General features: G+C 28.4%; 2 protein-coding genes across 3 annotated transcripts; one reads left to right on the top strand and one right to left on the bottom strand.

Annotated features, from left to right (window-relative positions):
* Positions 1-3,778: 3,778 nt before the first annotated feature.
* On the bottom strand, positions 3,779-17,932 carry LOC123297460 (protein phosphatase 1 regulatory subunit 16A). Of its 2 annotated transcripts, none has more exons than XM_044879128.1 (8): positions 17,811-17,932; positions 17,295-17,589; positions 16,300-16,548; positions 15,450-15,646; positions 14,205-14,330; positions 11,972-12,047; positions 11,253-11,497; positions 3,779-5,452 (listed from the first exon to the last, which is right to left on the bottom strand). In XM_044879128.1, the coding sequence occupies exons 2-8, from the start codon at positions 17,548-17,550 to the stop codon at positions 4,844-4,846; spliced, it is 1,758 nt and encodes a 585-aa protein (XP_044735063.1). In that variant the 5' UTR covers positions 17,551-17,589; positions 17,811-17,932; the 3' UTR covers positions 3,779-4,843. The 2 variants fall into 2 exon arrangements, with proteins under 2 accessions (XP_044735063.1, XP_044735062.1); XM_044879127.1 differs by lacking the exon at positions 17,811-17,932 and adding an exon at positions 17,655-17,796.
* Positions 17,933-18,287: 355 nt separating this feature from the next.
* LOC123298974 lies at positions 18,288-19,036 on the top strand. Its single transcript, XM_044881077.1, has 4 exons — positions 18,288-18,341; positions 18,412-18,647; positions 18,711-18,857; positions 18,914-19,036. Exons 2-4 carry the CDS (start codon positions 18,543-18,545, stop codon positions 19,034-19,036), a joined length of 375 nt encoding a protein of 124 aa, XP_044737012.1. The 5' UTR covers positions 18,288-18,341; positions 18,412-18,542.
* Positions 19,037-22,085: the final 3,049 nt, after the last annotated feature.

The raw sequence follows: 22,085 nt of genomic DNA, 5'->3' as shown, positions 1-22,085 counted from the left end.
CATCGACCTTATACCTTCTATCTTAGACTAATAAAAATAATAGAAAGCTGACTTGCAAACCAGAGTCTAACGTCATTTCCAGTAAAAGTAATAAAAAAATTAATTAGGAATAGGCTGGAATTGATTCGAAAGCTAAATTAATTGTTAATAATTGATGGAACTCGATGATTATTTAAATTCACCACCTTCTCGAAGATTTATTGTATTGAAGTAATCTTGGATTGAGTAACTCTTGACTTATGAATTGATTTTTATTCTTCTGGGATTCTTTTGAATCCGAAAAATGATTTATACAATCAATTTCGGAATCAGATTTTTTTTCAATCCAACACTACTATAATTTCTACCTTATTTATAACATTTTTATATACAAAGGAATATAAACAAATTAAAATATTTAAAAAAAATATTACAGTTAAATAGTCAAATAAACAAAAAGTTTAAACAAAAAATAGTAATTTATGAATACGAATATAATAGTAGCTCAGTAAATTGCATCACAAAAAATATATATATTTTTTTTCCTTATAAATATCAAATTCGTGTAAATTAAGCTTTAGATTTTTGATAAAAAGGAATAATATAAAAGATTATCTTAATAATAGTATCAAATTTTTTATTAGAAATGTTTTATTATTCATACTGTGTATTTCAAAAGTTTCAATTTCGATAGTATTCAATATATTACGATTAGAAAAACAAAATCGGACTGGAAGGTAAAAAAACTATGAAATTATGTCTTTGATAAGGATCTCATACAGGTGCAATAAATATTTTATGTGTAGACGAAAGAGAAATCGTTCGGAGAAAGAAACTTTATTTGAAATAAGTATTATCGAAAAAAGCTTTCAGTCGATCATAAAGTCTCAAAAACTCTTAACAATAAGCAACCAGTCTTATGAAATAGAAATTATTAAGACAAGAAAGTATAGATGGATTGGTTGGTCATAGCCATTGTAAATTTTGAAAAGATAAAATTTTTGAAAAATTATTTTTCGCTAAAATCTTGGTTAAATCTTCAAAACATGAAAAAACAGGAACATCTGAAATTACTTAAAGGGTGTTTATAATCACCGAATGTTGTGAGAAATAAAGGGTTATGAATATAGGTTCTTTAACTATTTTGAAACTATATTTTTGCGCAAAAATATAATTCAAAATTACGAACATTATTGCTATTTATTCTTCAAAAATTAACTGATCTATATTTTGAGTAATTTTGAATTTTGGATCAATTTAAAATCGTTAATTTGTGGATATAACTTTTGAAATCTACATGTTGGTACATATCAACTTTTTTGTAATTTTACAGAAAAATTCTTTCACAATATATTTCTTATTTTATTGACTCAAGATTTTCGTTTAGGCTTTCCTGTAAACTAATTTTGCACAATTTTAGATTCAGTAGATTCAGGGATAAGGGGAGGAAAATGGTCAAGGAAAATTTTCGAGTATTTTTTTAAGTAATACATTTTAAGATTACAGATTTAGAATTCTTTTATTTTCCTTGATTGAGTCACCTGATTCTGTATATGTATTAAAATTTAATTTTTGTTAAGTAGATTTCTAGGTAATTGGTTGTGTGGTTTTGAAAACTCCTAAAATTTGGTAATTTTTAATCAAAGACATAATTTCAATTTTATATTAAAATTTTAGGAATCTTAATTCGAATAGCACCACCTGTATTTATATTATTATTAAATTTTAATCAATATTATTTAATCCAATTAGATTAAAAAATTTGATTATAAATATTTATTAATTTTCACGCTACAAAATTTTATTATTGTATATATTATGAGAAAGAAAGTTATTTATCATAAATTATTGCCACACATAATATTTTTATATATGCAACTTTTGAAACACACAATATTTACAAATATTAATTAGTATCGTAATCAGTTTTAATGAACAACGATAATGTATATGAATTGCATTTTTTATTACTTTTTAGAACCTTTCAATTCTTATCACATTTAAAATTTATATTTATTTATTTATTTTTGTTTAAATTTATTATTATTTATATTTTTTAAGTTATATAACTTGATCCCATAATTTTAATTTTTTTTTTTTTTGATATTGTATATATACAGAGTGATAATCAGAGTGTGAAAATTATTCAATAATTAACACCCTGTATAGAGAAATTTATTTTAGATAAATAATAAGTTTATGGCTTCGTCCAACTGAACTCAGCGCTTAGACAGTACCATGGAGTGCCGGCATTCCGACAATAACTGAGCGTCCAATTTCCAATAACGCTTAGTTCAGTTAGACGCAACCAATACCATAGAGATATTATTAGATAGAGGTTAAATCATATAGAATTATGATTGCCCGTGTATTTATTGCTTTACCATTTTCATCAAAGGCAAAACAGAGCAAGCCTTTAACCAAAGACGTTAATTACTGAGCCCACTGTCATTCTGTCGAACGAGACAGAAAGCGATGTTTACACAATTGAAACAATTGAAATTGTTTTCAATCACTTTCAATCGATTGAAAACAAAAAACAAAAGACAGCCTGATACGCAGTACAAAGTACGCAACGACCGAGGACAGTCTATCCTACTTTTTGGATTGAGAGACGCTGTCTTTCTTACTCTTCGTAATCATGTATTTTGCTACTATAACATACCATTCATACATTCAGTAAATATAGCCTTTGATTTTAGCTCTTTTTTTCGCTTTGATCTCTATCAGATAATATCTGGTTCAAGAACGTATATAATAAGGACATAAAACTCCCATGTCGAGCTATTAACGCCCGTAGACGAATTTAAGCTGCCTATATGGGCGGGGTCTAGTCATCGATCGTTGCGTACTTTGTACTGCGTATTAGGTTGTCTAAGTGATTGAAAACATGTTTTCAATCACTTTCGAGAGGATCACGACCGAGAGGACTAGACCTCGCCAAGGTAGGCGCCATTTTTCTGCTACCCTCTCCCCTAGAGTTTGAAGTCCGTATGCACTGGTATGTTCTTGATCTGGTTACTATAAGCTATTGAGAATTATTTATTTCATTTGGGCAGAAATTATATGTTAACATTCGAAATGGTTAAGGTTTCAATTCAAAATTTTTGGGTTAAATATTTATCAAAATGACTCCCAAAATTTTTTTCATTCAGTATAAGTTGACATATGCGACCACGAAAGAGAAAAGAAATATTATTGTACTCATAGTTAAACTTAAATTAGGTGTCCATAGTTAAACTTAAATATGATGAACGTAAATTAAAGTCGATAAGTTGAGGTTAAGATCTCAATAATATCAACTTTTTTTGACTCGAAATTCTAGACATGAACATTAATTATCAGACGTCTACTAACAACGAAAAAAATCCCTTTGTTCACAATATAAACATATAATTTCATTTACAAATTTTCTCTTTTTCTTTTTGGATTGGGATAATAATGCGACTTGACAAAAGAAAAATTGGAATACAGTTTTTTTTTTTTTTATAATTCTGTACCTAAAGAAAATATAGTTTTAATTCGTGCGACGAGTTCATATAATTCGAGATTAAGGAGTAGTAATGGATCGATGTAAATATTCGATTTAAAATCGATAAAATTTTCAAAAATCGTACAAACGAATTTATATAATTTACTTACGTTATGGAAATATTTATGGAAGTATATTAAGGAATTTTTAAGGAATACTTTAAGTTAAATTTTGTAGTTTAACAAAGGAAAATTTGAGAAATTTATTACTACAGTGCAATAATACTATACTATACAAATAAAAATTTACAAAACGTGGATAGTGGAAAACATATATTTACATTAACACAGCGATTTTTCTTTTAAATTTAGGATATGTCAGCATTCGAACTATGTTAACGTATGCTAACATATTAAATAGGCCGATCATAATTTAGACCTTTCAACGGGGTTTTAATCGTTTCTAAAATGATTATTTTTAAAGAAAATAAACTTTGAATAAAAATTTAATTCGGTAATTTGACGCAAAGATTGATACCGATAATCAAGATGGTTTATTTGAGCAACTAATTTCACGTATACCATTTTCGCCAAAAATTTCCCCAGTCTTATTTATAAAATACTAGTGTTGTGAAATAAATACATTCGAAAAATTTCAGAAATGATTCCTTTGATAACTTTTTTTGTTGATTATGTTACTTCTTATGAATCTTCTGGATCCAACTATACAGAGAGTGAACAAATTCTTCAACCTAAACTAACCTACTTCGAATCTAGCAAAAAAATAACTGAATGATGATATCTGAAATGTCATTAGCAATTATTAGCAAGGACTATAAAGTATTTTATGTGCAATCCCTCCCTAAATAGAAGACAGCAGTCTGTATTAAACAGCCCTGGTGGAAAAAATATTTAAAGAAAGAATAATTCTTAATAAGTTTTAGAAAACTCTGAAAAAATCTTAGAAACTCTAAAAAAGTCTTAAGACGTCTGAATAACTCTGAATTTCTCAACGTTTTTAGACTAGCCTGAATAACTCTCCAAAAACGTTGAGAAATTCAGAGCTCCTAAGACTATTTCAGAGTTTTCCATGATTTATTCTTTTTTCAAATATTTTTTCCGCCAGGGAGGTTAAAAAAACCGACGTACAACGAAAGTCATAAAAACGATCAAAGAAACGTTTCTTGATATTTTTCAGGAATATTTCATTTCAACACTATTTATATTTTTTATTTCATTGAGCCAGAAAATTCCTTTCCCCTCATTCAGTGAATCAGCAGTCTTTTTTTTTTGATAAGAAAGAAAATTAAAAAAATAATACAAAAATAAAATAAGTTTTATATGGCACACTAAAAAAAATTTTAAATATTTACATAAAAATGAAGAATCATATTTATTGAATTATACAACACCGTTTCGATTTAACGTCACCGACAACTTCGCCCGTGTTACCACAGAATTTTTGTACACTAGAATTATTCGAACTAACTGGTGAAATATGTATATTATCATCGTTATTATTATTCACAGCTGTAACCAATATCTCGGATGGTGCATTTGAACTAAGTGTGGGTGACATTGGTAAACTATTTATATCTGGGCTTGAGTTACGAATTTGTGCACGTTGTTTTTTCAAATCAGCTAATGTACCAGCATTTATTGTTACCGTTACTGTGACATTAATCTTACCATTATTATCGGTTGTGTAGCTCGTTTCGGTGGGTAAATCAGTGACATCACCACCATCATTACTTAACGAATCGTTTGCTTTACCGTCCGGAGCATCACGATCTTTTGATAGGACTAACGATAATGCATTATAATCATTATCACCTTGTAATCGTGAGGCATTTATTTTTGTTGGGGATGATGTTGCTGATGGCGATGTGAGTAACGTGTTGTTATTACCGTTTGATAATTCTGATTTTATTGTGCTACCATTTGCAGAATCACCATTCGATGTGGGTTTGTTTGCTTCAATTGCGCTGTCTGGATTGTAGCCCTATTAAAAAAAATAAAAAATGTTTAATACCCATTTACAATTAAACAAATAAAGAATTGGAAAGAGGGAGCATGGATTTTTTATGTAAAAACTTAAGAATAATAAAATTTCAATTTTACAGATAAGAAATTCCGAACACTTGCACTTTTTTCTTACATACAATCGATTTAAGCAGGTATGTAACTTTCTCTAATAAAAAAAAAAAAAAAAAAAAACATTTTTGTGTTGTTTTTGGATCTTTTAGATAAATTAGGACCAAAAAATTAGCAAACACAAGACCATTTGACCATTAGCAAATATTCTATAAGAAATTGCCTGAAATCGATTCGAAAGATCAATCTTTGTACGGAATTTAGCTGACAGTTCAGAAATTTGCATCCTATCATCAAATGAACCCAATTTTTGTATTTTTTTGTTGGTTCAAAATTAGCTTAAATATTGAGTTTTATCGAAATTGGAAAACAAAAAATTTTCTCGTTAACTATTAAAACTTTTTGTTCCAGAATTCGATAAAACTCGATATATGAAATAATTTTTACTCAAAAAATACCAAAATGTTGTGCATTTGACGATTGATCGAATATTTCTTATATTTTGGGTGAATTTCGAAAGGGTATTTCGAGAATTATTCAACTAGTCGTCAAATGAACTGAATTAAATTGTGATTTTTGAGTCGTCTTTACTCTGTATTATATTTTCAAAAACAATGACAACCAAAATTTTAAATATCTATGTGTCCAATATTTATTCTTGGTTCCAAAAACTTTGCATACATAAATTTCTTTGAATTTAATAATAAATCACACCCATAATATTATGTGATTACTTCCGATTTTTTTCTGGTTTGCGACGAGACTTTAATCCAATTCAGAAAACTAAAATTTAGGAAATAATAGTCCAAACTATTTTTATCAATCGGGTATATAATCACAAAAATCAAAACGGGTCACTAAAATAGTTTTTTTTTAAATAAATTTAAAAAAGAAAGTAAAAATTCAATTAATTTTAATTGATCCTGGCGGATTTCAATAAATTAAAATTTACTTAAACATTAAACATTTCTATAATGTTCTACTTTTACAGCTTTAAAATTCATTCAACAAATTTTTTAATAGCTATTGGTAAGCCATAAAATATGAAGATAATTTAGGTCAAAATATTCCTAAGAAAATTGGCAGGCAGACTTTTATTGAACATGCAATTACTCCAATCGCTAGCCAGGGTTCTATGGACATGGAGGGATTAACAAAAACCATAATTTTTCCCATATATTTTGACGTCGAATCAATTTTTGATTTTGGATTAAACCAACAAAAATCGATTCTACAATTCAACAAACATAGGAAATGATTTTTTAAAAAGTTAGCGAAAGGTGTGGTTTATCCAAAAGTTGTTCGCATATCTTAAATAATATAAAACGACTATTTAAATTTCCGGAACATTTGAAAATAGACAGAAAATAGTGGGTGGGGGTTATTAAATTTAAATTAAATTTTTTGCTTTCTAGTTCATTTTCATTAAAATAAAAGTTTGTTTTAAGAAAAAATTATGAACATAGGAAATTATTTAAAAAAAATTTTGCGTAAGGTGGGGTTTCCAAAAATTTTTCCCATATTTTAAAAATCGGCGTCCCGGTTTCAAGAATTGCATTAAATACAATAAATAATATAAAACGACTATTTAAATTTCCGGAACATTTTTTATAGTATTCATTGTAAAATTATGACTAATAAAATAAACAATTAATTGATTAGGACTAATTTCCTTATTAGTCATTTTCATAATTATAGCATGGAGATGACAATTAAACTATCGAAAAAACTGTGTTAATTAATTAATAGGCAATTTCTACAATAAAACGTGGGAAATAAAAAGTTTAAAAAATTTTGAAATTATTTTCAACATAAATATACCGGGTGTATGTTAATTAATGATAAATAATCGCGGGGATGGTAAAGAGTACACTGAATGGTATGCCCTTGTTTGAAGATACCCAAATTGATTGAATTTTCTAGAAAATAAATCGAAAAAATCGTTGGTATTTTTAGGAGAAATATTTATACGTTATATTTAAATTTTTATTATATAAGTTTTCGAACCGTTTTTGAAAAATTATATCTAACAAATTCTTAAAGATAGAGCAAAAATTACTCTATATTAAATTGTTAGATAAAGAGCAAAATTTACTCTATATCAAACTTAAGTTTTTAGAAAAGGAGCAAAAATTTTTAAACAGCAAAAAAAAAAAATATTTCATAAATATCCTTAATAATTTATATTCCTAATATTATTTTAAAACCCAATGGACTTGACATAAATCCAAAACGGTTTGTAAATTAGTGAAGCCTGAAGCCTTACGGTTAAACAAAAATTTACGCACTAAACAAACACTTTTAACTATTTTTTTTTAAATATTTAACTTCAAAACTAAACAAATTATTTAAAAAACAGTAATGCTTAACGATTTCAAAAGTGATAGCTTTAATAAACCGCTGGCAGCTAAAATTAATTTTTAAAAATTTTTCAAATTAAACATTACTGTTTTTTGGGTAAAAATTGAATTTTGAAAATAAAAGTAAACACCTTGTATGAAAGCAAAATGACATTTTTATTATAATTATGCTTCATTTTTTTCTCTTTGGATGCACTTAAAACTGCATTAAAAAAACAAAATTATAAATGATATATTTTTTAAAATATAATAAACAATTTTAAAGTCCACCTAAATCGTAATACTTTCTATGTTAGACTGATTATTTTTAAATGTTATAGCCAATACTAATAATAAATTTATTACGAATACAATAGAGTTCTAAATACATTCTCCTACTAATATACTTTCTTGCATCTGGACTTATTATGTTATTATGTAACAAAAACTCTTGAACTTGAAATAAACCATATTTTTCATTAAAATACAATTTGGATGGTTTAACTATTAGAAGAATGTTTGACAAGTGAGGGAATATTTGTTGAAAATAGTTGTTCTAGTGTTTTTTTTTAACTCAAAATATAATGAGAAAAAGAATTTATTAACAGCTGTGAGAGTTTTTCTCACCACTTCAGTAAAGTCGGTAAAAAAAACCCGCAATTCAGATGGCTTCGTTATACTTCGGCTTTCTCCGTAGTTTCTAAGCATCATATTAAAAATTTTATGTAGATATTAAGATGCACTGTGTTTTCAATGCTGTAGAAATAAACGTACTAATATTTTATTGAAATTTTGCTCTTGACGCTTGCGCAGCAGCTTGAGATAATCTCTCATGGCAAGAGTAATGATTATGTTACGAAAGACCAGTCTGGTGGGTTAAAGATGATAAGATCAGACGCGATGGTAAGTTGAGGTTAAATGCTGTACGGAATGCACGACGGACAAGTGTGTCAATGCTGAATTCAAAGCAACATAAATATGAAGCGAAACTTGGAGGTAGGCAGAGTTTAGCAGTAAGACTAAGGTACAGCTGTTAAGTCTTCATTCTTTTTAAAGAATTGCTCAACATTGAAAACGAATCATTTTTTCGGTTACCCTCCGTTTTTAAAAATCTCCAACTATCTCTCTATTAGCTTCAGTATCAACATTTTACCAAACAAAATTCAATTTTCTTTAATTAAAAAAAAAAAATTTCAAAGAGAGGCAAATATACGTAAGTGCATATTTTTAACGGATCCCCAAAAATAGAGTAGTTAAAAAAAAAATTAAATAAACAATGTTTTATAAGAAGTAAAAGTGGTTTAAATAAATAGTATATGAATTAATCAGAACTCAACTGTAATTAATAATATTAATATAATTAATATTAACAATAATTAAATTCAATATAAATTAACTTTCGTGGATGTTAAATACGCATCCATACATTACTTTTTTCAATTGTTAATTAAAAAAAATTCGATGACGATTACTTAATCAAAATTTAGTCACAAAGCGGAACCACTGATTTATAAGTATTTAAAACTATTTATTAACATAATTAATAAAAATATTTTTTTTTTAACACGATTTCACTAGAAAGGAATTTATAATAAATACATAATGTAATAGAAGTTTAATAATAAATAAATAAATAAACATTGATTGTTGACCAACGGGTTCCACCCGTTTACGATTTTGTTGCATAAGGTTATTCGGGCATTAACTTTGGTTGTCACCTTCTCGGACCTCGTCCAGCAGTGACGTGCTTAGAAGGTTTTGTCGGGCGACCGGGTTTTTGAAAATTTTTCTGGGCCCCCGCGTGGTCAGGATCGAAAAAATCGAAAAAGCAAATATTAGGATTATGATTGCTGAATCGTCACCACGATGGATTTGATCTCAGAAACTAGAGTAGTGAGAATTGATTTTTTTAATGATTTTAGTGTTTATAGCTGAAAAGTTCAGCTTATTTTGTTGGAATCACGATAAGAAGGCAGACTTTTATATTCGTTCTATTTAAGTCACTTTATAATTTTCGAGCAAAAATGTGCAAATTTCTAATCTTTTATATTACTTCATACTTATATACTCAAAATTATTGCAATGAAGCTCGTCGGCTGCACAATTCCTTGGAATGTCCCTGTGTCCCGGTACCCATACCAGGTTTAAATATATTTGTTCCGCCAGCTCATTTAAGGACGTTTCTCACGGACCATTTAGTTAAAAATAATTAAAATAAAGAAAAATAAAAAAAAACGTTTTAAATCGCGATTTATAAAATATCTATCAATATTTAATATGTACTAATTAGTGTTACTAGTGTAATAATGTTAATTATAATTAATAGACCTTTTTCAACATTTTTTTTTTCTTTTTTTTAAATGAAAGTAAATGTCTTGATAAATGGGCTAATTTTTTTCATAGTGTTTTTATTGTTAAAAATGCGTAATTTTTGAGTTACAGGTTCTACTCGACCCATATTTTCATAAAAAATTAACAAAAAGCATTTTAATTTTTCATGAAAAAGGCTTATTTAATAATTCCGACTCGCTGAAGTGACGATACTATTTGTAGACATATAAAATGCCAATACGTAAATATAAAGAACTGAAAATTGCATCTAAGCAATTTTAAGTCATCATTAATCGAATATAGTTGTTCTAGATATTGTTTTCACAGACGCATGAGTGATGCGTAACTTACCCGAAAAGCAAAAAGTGGTATTGTTGCCTACTAGATCTAATATAATGAAAGTAAATTTCGTCTTTTTGAGCCCCTTCCTCTCGACAGGTTGCGTCATATTTTCTACAACTTCCCAGCAAATATATCGTCACAGTGTTTAGACACCCCTTATAATTAACCAAAATTTACAAAAAATTGACAAGTTAACCCAAAAATTAAAATGAAATTAGCAACGAACTACGAACGGAAAGTTTTTTTAAGCTTTACCTAGGTAATACTACTCCCCCCGCTTTCGTGACGTGTTTTATGAATAGTCATTATTAATAATTTTTTTTTTGTTTTTGTTTTGAAGAACTGCATCATTCTGGTAATTTGTGCAGTTTTGAAAAATTGCTTTAAAAACACTGCTTGGAACAGGAAACGTAAGGTTTAATTTTTCGATTTAATATGAACCTTCATTTTTTCAACTACCTATTCAACGATATCTCAGTCGAAAGTAGAATTATCCTTCCTTCTTTCTTTAGTTTTTTTTTTTTTTGCACAGATACATGAGCGCTTCACATAAAAGTAAATTGTCTGTCTCCTGTAAATTTTTCGTCAGAGTTAGGTGGGTAATAAGAAATTTTGTTTTTGTTTTCGTTTTTGTCTTAACGAAACCCTAACAACTAGTTAGCAAGCTAAAAGTTGACATAATTGCAAAAAACATACCTCTTGTGCTTGTAAACGAAATCTTGCCTCTTCAACGGCATCTTTTTTAGTTGTCAACGTTTTATCACGTATTGATGTACGTCGAACAGATTGTGCACGTGTATTGTTGCTTTGTGAACGGCGTACTGGACGTCCACAACTCCGTCCAACACGTGCAGCAGCTTCAGCCTCTTCACGTCGGCGTGTTTCTTGTTCAAATTTCAGTTGCATTATACGTTCACGAATTTCAGGATCTTCACATATATCTATATAACAAAACTTTCAATAATTTCTATTCAATCTTCCAAAATCTCAATGAATGGAATTTCAGGTAAGTGTGCACAAGGTCTTATTTGAGTCTTTTCAATAGATTTTTTAAGCGAAGGCAAATTCATAACAAGCTTGCAAATACAACAATTGTAATTGATTGGAGGCTTAACGTTTGTTATTCAGATAATTTGGAGGTAGATGGGCATATTCGGTTCAATTTGGATAAATCACAATTAAAGTGATAATGTACCGTAATAAAACCCTCCAATACACGTACTTTGAACCAAACATTGATTCAGTCAAAGTTGTATCATTCACGGTATACACTAACATTTTTCCTAATAGGGCAGGAAAACGACGCGTCATGTATTCTGAAAATATCGATGCGCTAGACGAGCTGACTCTAAGATGTCTTGATAATTTTATTGGATATTTGAACTCATCATGTGAAATTATGCAAAAAAATGTACCTGCTGGAGTTTCATCATGTTTATTCTTTGCACTTAAATCAGCTCCATTTTGCACCAACATTTCTAATACTTCTAACTAGAAATGAAAAATAAGTTATGAAAAAGTAAACTTAAATTTAACCATAAAACATAGCTCAACACGAAACGACGCCAGTGCATATCAATATAATAAGTTAATGTGCTTAAATTCTTATTTCTCGAATAAACTGAATAATGCAGTCCCTAATATTTTAATCAAAAAATGGAAAAAATTATGTTTTTAATTCCAAAATTATTCATCATCAATACAAATGCAGTATTCATATTCTAAAAGCTACTGTTATCGAATGTTCGGAAGCTCAAAACTTGAATGGTACTGAAAATGATGAAATTTTGCTAAATTACTAAATTAAATATTTAAAAAAAAATCATATGTGTAAGTATATCGATGCAAAATATTTGAAAATCTGACATCAGTTTTGAGTATGTATTTATTTCAATCAAACTTCGCCTTCCTTGGCGGGTCTGGTAAGTTTAAGTCCTTGCCTTTTAAGATGTCAGGAGGGTTTTCAAGAATATATAAACGAGCACCGACAATTCTTGGGTGAGTAATCGCGTAACTTGAAAAATTGACCAAAATTTTTAAAGGCTGTTTCTACGAAATTATCGGTCCTATAAAGCCTCAAATTTTCTTTCCTTTCTAGCCTCAAATTGTTTTAAATTTAACCTATTTTAAAAATGAATTCACAATATTTGATAAAAAATCAGCCCTTTCGGCAAAAACTAAAATAAAGGTCAACATCTTTGAGTTTTTCTTTTATTTTTAAGAATGACTCGGCCGTCTGCTGAGGTCGAAAACTTGGATTTAACATTTCCTTTACATTACGAACAACAAAAATATGTGTATTATTTGATGGAGTGATCAATGTTTAATTTGACTGAATCATTCTTTTTAAAAACAGACAGGCTTATTATACATATGAGAAAATGCCTAATATCCATTAATATGATTTATTTCATTCAAGTAGTTTCAATAAGCCAGATTGCACCAACGTCGTTTCAAATTTTATATAAATCAACCAAACATTTTTTATACAGGTGTTTCCTAAGTAAGTACAGTAAACGCATTCGTTGCAAGATACGCGGTGGCCAAGTGTACGCTAACGCCACTGGTAAAATATAAAAATAGGACGTGTGTACACATATACGCGCCTAAGTTATATAGTTCTTCAGTAATAACAAATATGATTATTTATAATGTAAACAAATAATACATACCTAATCTAGTTAACCTATCTATTGTTCATAAATGACACTTAATCTGCCATCTATCAATCCTTGTCTATTTTGAGTGACATTTCGTTTATCGGCTAACTTCATGGTAAAAATTCACTCTCATCATTTTTTTTAAAGCGTCTAAAAAAGTATAGCTTGAAAATAGGCTTCCAGATATGTAAAATGTGTACCTATTGGTCAATCCTACTAAGGAAGACTCTATAATCTACCGATATTAATTGGAATCTTTAAATATATCACTTTATTAAACATAGAATATTATACAGATGTACGGCTTCACCATAATTACGATTGTTAATTATATGCTATTTATAGTGATTATCTACGATTAAATAATATAGCAACGGACAATAAAGTACAATATTTATAAGAAAAATACACAACACGATAAAGTACAAAATTTGTATAAACAGTATCCGAATAAACAAAAGTTAAAAGCACAAAATATATTTTAAAAACACACACCACGATTAAAATACAAAATTTATAAGAAAAACATTTATCAGAAAATTACGAATCAACAACACAAGAGGAGCAATATTTTTGAATAACGAAAAGAATCAGCTATCAAAAGCACCTTGATTTAAACACGATAATACAATAATTTCTACAAAATAAATAAATATATCAACGCATTCTTTAATCGTTCTACAATCTTTTTATTCAATGAAAATGATCAGCTGGATGACCTAATAAAAAGTTCATTGTTTTACTCCCGCGGCGCTGCGATCGTAAAAATACACTAGGATACAAAATTTCATAAAAATATTTTGAATAATATCAGAGAAATTGTGAAAAAAAAGGTTTTTCTTGAAACATTACCATCCGGTATCTAGGAAATACAGCGTTTGCGAACATATGTTAATAGCTCAAGAATATGCTCTTTATTTTTTTTTTGTACTTACTAAGACCACCCTGTATTTGATATATGTAGAACATAACATAAAATATTACTAACATGACCCCAACAAGCGGCAGCATGGGCTGGTTGCCAATCATCATTGTCACGAACATCAGTGCTTACATGATTATCAAGTAAAAATTCAACGACTGACACGTATCCATTAGCGGCAGCGATATGTAACTGAAAATAGATTTCATAATATTTACATTTCATAAAAAAATTATAATGCGTAGTAAAAGTTTTATTTACGGCAGTATGATGGATTTCGTAATTAACTTAATCGTTAACACTTCTAAAAATAAATTCAGAATTTTCGTTATGAATGAACATGAAATGATTCGCGTTGGCATAAAACGTAAAAATAAAATAGGCCAGTCAAAATTGTAGCATTGAATTTTTTAATTATTCCTGGTTTAATTAGTTTTTCGAGTGTCCTATTTTATTCAATTGTTGCTAATATTCCATCAGATGTCACGCCTGAGACGTGTATCGAATCATTATGTGACCTTGTGAAATATTTAGGTACAAAGAGTGACATCTTATGTAGACCTTAAACTGCAACGTAGATTCAATGGCGTATCTTAAAATAGATAGCCAATACCACGAAGTATAGATAAAAGAGTCCGAACGTAACGTTGAACGAATGGTGGAAATTTAGGGGACAGATAGGTACGTCCTGAATTCTCACGCAGCCAGTGGCAGAAAAGAGAACTATGATCTGGGTTTATTATTGTGTACATTAATACAATGGAAAGTCTTTATCGTTTGGACTCCTTGTATCTATACTTCGTGGCCAATACGTTCAAATAAATCCGGTTTTTGTAGAGGATCCAAAATATTTTAAAATTACTTTGGGAACTCATTATATGGCAAATAAATTTCTGTGGGGGGAGGGGTGTGTGGGTGTTAAATTTCGTTTTCCGTTTTTTCGGTTTTTTTTCTACATAAGGAATATTTGTCAAAATATGGTTGCAGCTTCATTATGGTTGATCATTGATTAGTTTTTTAATATTTCCGTTAGAAATTTATTATAAAATAAATTACAAAACGACGTGCCTTATCTCGTTTCGTCTATTTAAAGCGTTTTAATTTTTTATTGAATACACGCCTGTGTTCATTTTAGGGCCTCCTCAAAAGAATGCAACTTTTGGTTGAAACCGACCGACTCTCTTTCAAACTAGTTGCAATCTAATTTACAATTATGGAAGTAGAGTTTTACTTGATGACAATAAATTAGTAGATAAAAAAGTAGAATTATGACATTATAAATTAATAGCAGAAAAACCTATGAATACTCACCGGTGTAGCACCTTGATGATCGTACTGTTCCAAATCACCTCCAGCAGCAAGTAGTTCTTTTAAATCACTTAGCATTACTTGTTCTGTATGTGCGCGTGTTGAATCAATTAATTCTTGCGTTACGCCACGCCTGGCCATTTCGCCTTCAATATAATCTAACGTGGCCTCATCTTCACAAATATCATAGGGCATATTACCTTTAATAAATCAAATTTAATTAAAAATTCAGTTTTTTTAGCATGATTTGAAATAAAAAAAGTTAACAACGAAAATTCATTCAAAAAAATTTTTCTCCTTATTTCAAATGTACTTCGAAAAATCGGTTTTTTTGAATTGTCTAGTCTTATAGTATCCAGGATAAGTACGAATGCGCAGAAAGATCTACTGTCTACTAAAAAAAAAATGATTCTAAGCAAAATTTCGAGAAATAATTGGCTTATTTAGTCTGCACTGATACTAGTATCGGAAGTAAATATGATTTTAGTCGAACTAAATCAGATTTTTTAATCAGAGATCAACAGACGTCGCTTTTTTAATATCTTTGAATTCAAAAATGACTAATGCAGCGTAAATTCATTTTTTTTATGAATTTTCTTCTCATTCCAAAAATCGGATTTTTCGGTTTGTCTAGTTCTTTAATATCCAGGATAAGTACAAATACACAGAATGAAGTAGGTACTGTATAAAAAAAATTTCTGAGCGAAATTTCGACAGGTAATTGGCTTACCTCTACATTCATACAAGCATCGGAAGTAAATACGACCAGGAGAAGTCTGTTTAATCAGCGACCAACAGATTTAAAAAATGTACTTTAAATTGAGAACGTTAAATAAAGTAAAATTGTCCTTACCATCAGCATTAACCGCCAGTAAATGGGCACCTCGTGCAATTAAACATCTGACTAAACGTAAATGTCCACATGTAGCTGCCGCATGTAATGGTGTCCATTTTTCACTGTCTTCAGCATTTACATTAGCACCATATTCAAGCAAAAGTTGGAGCATTTCGGAGTTATCATCAATACAACATTGATGTAAAGCAGTTAAACCATCTTCGTTAGTTGAATCGGGATTTACACCTTTCATTAATAACCTTCGAACTGAAACAAAAATGTATTTTAATATTTTCATCCGTCGCAATTTATCAAGCATTATCTCTCATTTCAACTTGGTGACGAAAAAGGATCAAAATAATATAATTTTGTTTAATTTCGAGATAGTTGAGTAATCGTAGATTTTTAGTTGTTATCATAATCAATTTTTGCCCAAACACAATAATTGATTTTTTGTCGAATCGAGAATTATATATTGAAATTTTATGCATACGATCAAGAATGTAAAGTTAAAACACAAAGCTCATAAACGCCTCAAAGATTAGTTACTTTATCTTTAATTTAGATCGAATTTTTTGGGTAAGTACGCTAAAAAGGTTGGAGGGATCAAAATATTAGAGTTAATTGATAAAAAAGTTATTGAGTAGTTGATAAAATTAGAATTGAATTCTCGGTAAAATGACTAATCCGTACGTCATATATCAATCTTTTAGTTTGATACTTTTTTCTCTGTGTAAATAACGACCGAATCAAACTTTCGACCAAAAAAATTCAAATCGTTATTCCTCAAAATTAGCCTGAGGAAAAATTCTTGGGGTGGCTCTTAAAGAGGATCTCAACAATAATGTCAATGTTTTTTTAATGCGAAAACCAGTCTACATGGACCAAACCAACGCAGGTTTGGACAACAAAAATTTTCGCTTGCATTTTGTTTTTTTGATCTGCTATACTAGCGTCAACTTTGTCTCCAATGGCAGTTGTATTTTTTACAAAACAAAATAATGATAAATTACCTTCATCAATGTCATTTCTAGCAGCCGCTTCTAATAACACAACATTATCACTAAAATAAATATTACGTTTATTATTTTTTCGTTGCGAATTCGATGGACGATGTCGTAACCAATCTCGTTCTCTTTGCGCCCATCCTTTTAATTGTTGTATCCTTCTACGGCGTGCTAACGCTAATCTCTCTTGTGTACTAAGTTGTTCAATCCGAGCCATTTCTTGCACTAACTCCGAGTGCTCCATTCTTGATATAATCGTCATCAATACAATATTAAAAAAATATAATCAAATGTGAATGATCTGAAAACATAGAATTTTTTGTAAGCAAATTTTCAATCAAGGAAAAATATTATCTAATCTCAAACCTTTTACTACTTTTTTGATTAATTGAAAATTTATCAAAGGCTTGATATACACTTATAATTGAGATTTACTATTTGTTTACCCATTTTACTAATTCGGATAAAATTATGTAACATGGATGAAAAACATATTGTAAATATTTTTTGAAAAATACTGACCTATTTGTATAAAAGTGTATAACTTCCTATTGCAAAAATTATTAGTTGTATTATAAAAAACTTGTTCTTAGACAAACACGTCATTTTCAAGGTTTTTTTTTCTCTTAATTAATTTATTTTTTAAAATTGTAATTATTTTAAAAACTTCATATTTTTAAAATTGATTTTAATAACTTATTTTTTAATAAATACGTTTACATTTTTTTAATGGAGAATGTTTTATATTTTTGATATGTTATTCAAGTTCACACTGCATTTTATGAGAAAAAAAATGCTATTTAGCTTATGTGTAAATAAATTGTACACCTGGGTGAAAGTATCTCATTACAATTAGATTGATGCAAGTGGATTAATTTTCAATACAAATGTATTAATGTATTTTTTGATTTTTTTTTAATGTAATTTCAACAAAAACCCGACAATAATATGATGTTCTATTTAAGAATTGATTTTTTTGTTCAAAAGAAAAATATAAATAATTATTCTGGTTTTGTTACTACTAGTAATAGCACTTTATAATTAAATAAAACGGTAATATACCGTATGCAGGATATATTGTTATCTTTGTTAAGCACCTGTTGAAAAATATTTTTCATTTCAGTCATGTTAGCTTAATCTACTGTTGTTAAATGACTATTTACTAATATGGTTATATTTTAATAAACTTTTATAAATCAAATGCCAAAGATATTTGTAATTAATCATTGAAATTAATGATAAAATTTTCATCAAATGAATCGGTTAAAAGAAAATGGTAAATATGCATTTCTTGCAGGTTTTTGTGGGGCGACAGGTAGTTTATTTGGTAAACTGTCAGGAGGGTACTATGAATATGAGGTAGGTGGCAGCACTTATCTATTAATAATAGAATTCTAACAATGTGGCTTTTTTTTGTTACAGAATGCATGGATTTTGAATATAAGTTGTTTTATAACTATGATATTATTTAATTCAACATATTTTTACATATTTTTAAAAGCTTTACAAGCTTCTGATTCATCATTACGAGCAACTTTATTGATATCAACATCGAATTATTTAATATCGGTATTTTATTTGTAATAAAAAGGGAATGGAACTTTTTATAACGAACTTTTTTTCAGGCATTGTTTGGCGTGTTAATTTTTGATGAAGGTAATAAATTACTATGGGTATGCGGTATAACAATGTTACTGATTGGATTAGTACTTTTACAAGAAGAAAAATCTAAGTTGAAATCTAATTAAAACATTTGTAAAAATATAAAAATAAAGTTATTTATACCTTTTTCATATTATGAGCTTTTATTGAAAATGTAGAACGGAAATATCATTGAAAATATAGATTACCAATCATTTTAAAAGCTTTTGTTTTGTGTTGTCAAGATATATCATGTTATTTTAAACATTAACATACTAAAAATAGTTCATTTAAACAAAATAATCTGTATATCAATTGATTTTCAAGCTTTACATCATGTTTATTCAAAGGTTAACAATTGTTGTTTTTGACATTCATAAAAAATATTCAATTGTTTAGACATATTTTGAAGTTTTGATATAATTGGGCATTAGGTGTGTTTGTTTTTTAATGTATAGAAAAAAAAGACACTACTCTATCGACAATCAATGTAACTTTCGTATATCTCGAATGTCGATTTCAGGCACTTCGAGTTTCCTCGCTTACATTTATACATCCCCGTTAGACACAATGGCGTCATAGAGTGAGATAGGCAATTTGTTGTACATATATGTAAAACAAGAAACATAAAACTATGTATATATATATATGATGTTTATTAACAAAATGTAAAATATTTTCCTGATTCCCGTCTCGTATATAGGTGGTTCTTCAGAACGTGTTTGTATTAAAAGCACACGGGTAACAACATAGTCGTGTATAAAGTGATGTGATGGTGTCAGTCATAGCACATGAACACTTAGAAAAGCTCTTTGTGATACAATTATTGTTACTACATGTGGGTTTTTGATATTTATAATTTTATGAACTGTTTTTAAAAAACAAAAAATATTTTTTAATATAAACTTAATTTAAAAAAAAAAAAAATTTAAAATGGGTAATGGAATGAATAAGGTCAGTTTTAATTTTTTTTTGGAAAATTTTTGTATTTCCCAATTTTTTTTTGTCATTCTACTTAAAAATTTCGATGTTTAGAATTTTATTAAATGTGTCTATGTTTGCACTAACGAACTAATTAAAAAAGCACACCCTCTCTTTCTCTTTTTGTTGAAATTTTCGGATACTTTATTGTGTTTATACAATTGTTTCATGTGGGATGAGTTAGTTTTCACTTGTTTTTCATAGCAACCATAATGTAAGGTATACAAATTCGATTTTCTATATAATGTTTCGAATAATTTTTGTAATTACAGGAAAATTATATTAAATAATTTAATCTTGTCACGAATATAAAAGAAATATAGGTATATAGAATTTTTCAATATTTTTAATCGAGAAGAACATTAGTTAAATAACTAAGAAAGAGAACAGTAAATAAATTCTTAATTAACTAAACAATTTAGATGTTCTACAAGTCAGTATAATTTAGTAGTGCATATCTTTTTAAATTGTCTGTTTAAAATTTATTAATTACTTCCCGTTTTTATGAAATTTAATCGCTTTTTTAAGTGTTGATAATCTAATAAATTAATATAAATAAATTATTAAGGATTAATTAGTCCTGCTTATTTTAACGCCGGAGTTGATTTTAATGTTTTATTTGTTCCTAACCGTTTATAATAATATTATGACCTACCTCATGATACCATGTGATGCGTAGGTATGGTATTTGCTGGTTGAAAGGGCGGTTCATACCGGTTATCGAATTCTCTATTTAACATAAGAATTCAAGACTACCCGATGCTTTGGACTTACGATTTATTCAATTTCTTTAAAATTTTTACCAATTTCGATTTTCAATTTTGATAAAATATTCATTTGTAGAAGCTATCAAATTTTTGAAAAGGTCTCTAATAAAATAATCTAATGTTATTAAAAATAGGGAGGTAGAAAATTTAAAACAAAAGTATATAGCAATAAAGCTGTGGAACTTGGACAGTATCCAAATTAGAGTCAATGAATACATCTAAATAAAGCATCTTTATTTTATAATAAAATTATCACGGTATTAAAATATAAAATCTTTCATTGCTCTGATGCATTTTGATAGAATTTTATGGTTCAATTATGGTATTGACGTATTAAAAGACTTTAAACCAGGATCCAATCTTAGGCCGTGGCAAGCCGAGAAAATTTCCAGTGGGGACAAAATTGAGGGCACCGGGTGGTTTTCAAATCTTATAAAATTACTATGATTAGCATTCCGACAAAAAGTTAAAAAAAAAATGCTAGGTAGGTACTTTTTCCGCTGCAAACCCTTAGACAGGCCAACGTATATGAAATAAATGTCGAGGTATACAAAGCTTAGTGCCAAGTTTGTAAAATAATTGCTTAAAAGTATTGATGTTACCAACAAAATTTTGGCATAGGTGTTCATAAAATCATCTAATTAGTTCATTTCCGGTTATATGCCCGGCTGACTGTCCGTCATCACGCGAACTCTGGAATTTTTATAGCGTGCTAAGGGCGTAAAAAGTGAGTTTGAGATGAAAATGAGGAACATAGGTCAATTGGGTCTTGTAAACCGTTAGAGATAGAAAAAGAGTTTATTTATAAAAAATGTTACTTATAAAAAAATAAACAACTTTTGTTTGAAACATTTTTTCGTAAGCGTAACTGTTTACTCGCAAATTATAACGTCGTGTGGACGAAAATTAGAACAAAACTTTGATGCCCATTTTCTCCAAAACTATAAAAGATTGGCAGTTAAAAATTGGCAGGTAACTTCAACTAGTGATTTGTGGAAGATTCTCAAAAAAAATGAAAAAAAATTATAAAAAACCAAAACAAATGGGGTCCGACAGGACTCCCTAATTGTATTTTTTAACTTTTCTAATTTATAAAAAATAATGCAAGTACTGACATTCAAAGCTTTCTATACATGGTATTTCAACAATTAACTCAGGAATTTGTTTATTTTCACTATTTACTGTGATCATTTTTTTTATTTGATCAAGATATAATTTTCAATAAATGAAAAGCGCATTATACGTCACAGGAACTGTCGGTCTATACATAAATATTACCATAATAATGTGAATAAAACTAAAATAATGTGACCTTGAAATGTTTATTCCATTAAAATTGATAAATATATAGAGTATTTCAATTTCCTTTCTTTCGATTTAACATAAAATTTATTTACTATACAAGAAT

This window comes from Chrysoperla carnea, chromosome 4 (genome assembly GCF_905475395.1).
Source record: "Chrysoperla carnea chromosome 4, inChrCarn1.1, whole genome shotgun sequence".
NCBI classification, from domain to species: domain Eukaryota; kingdom Metazoa; phylum Arthropoda; class Insecta; order Neuroptera; family Chrysopidae; genus Chrysoperla; species Chrysoperla carnea.
This window is presented reverse-complemented; position numbering and strand designations above follow the sequence as displayed.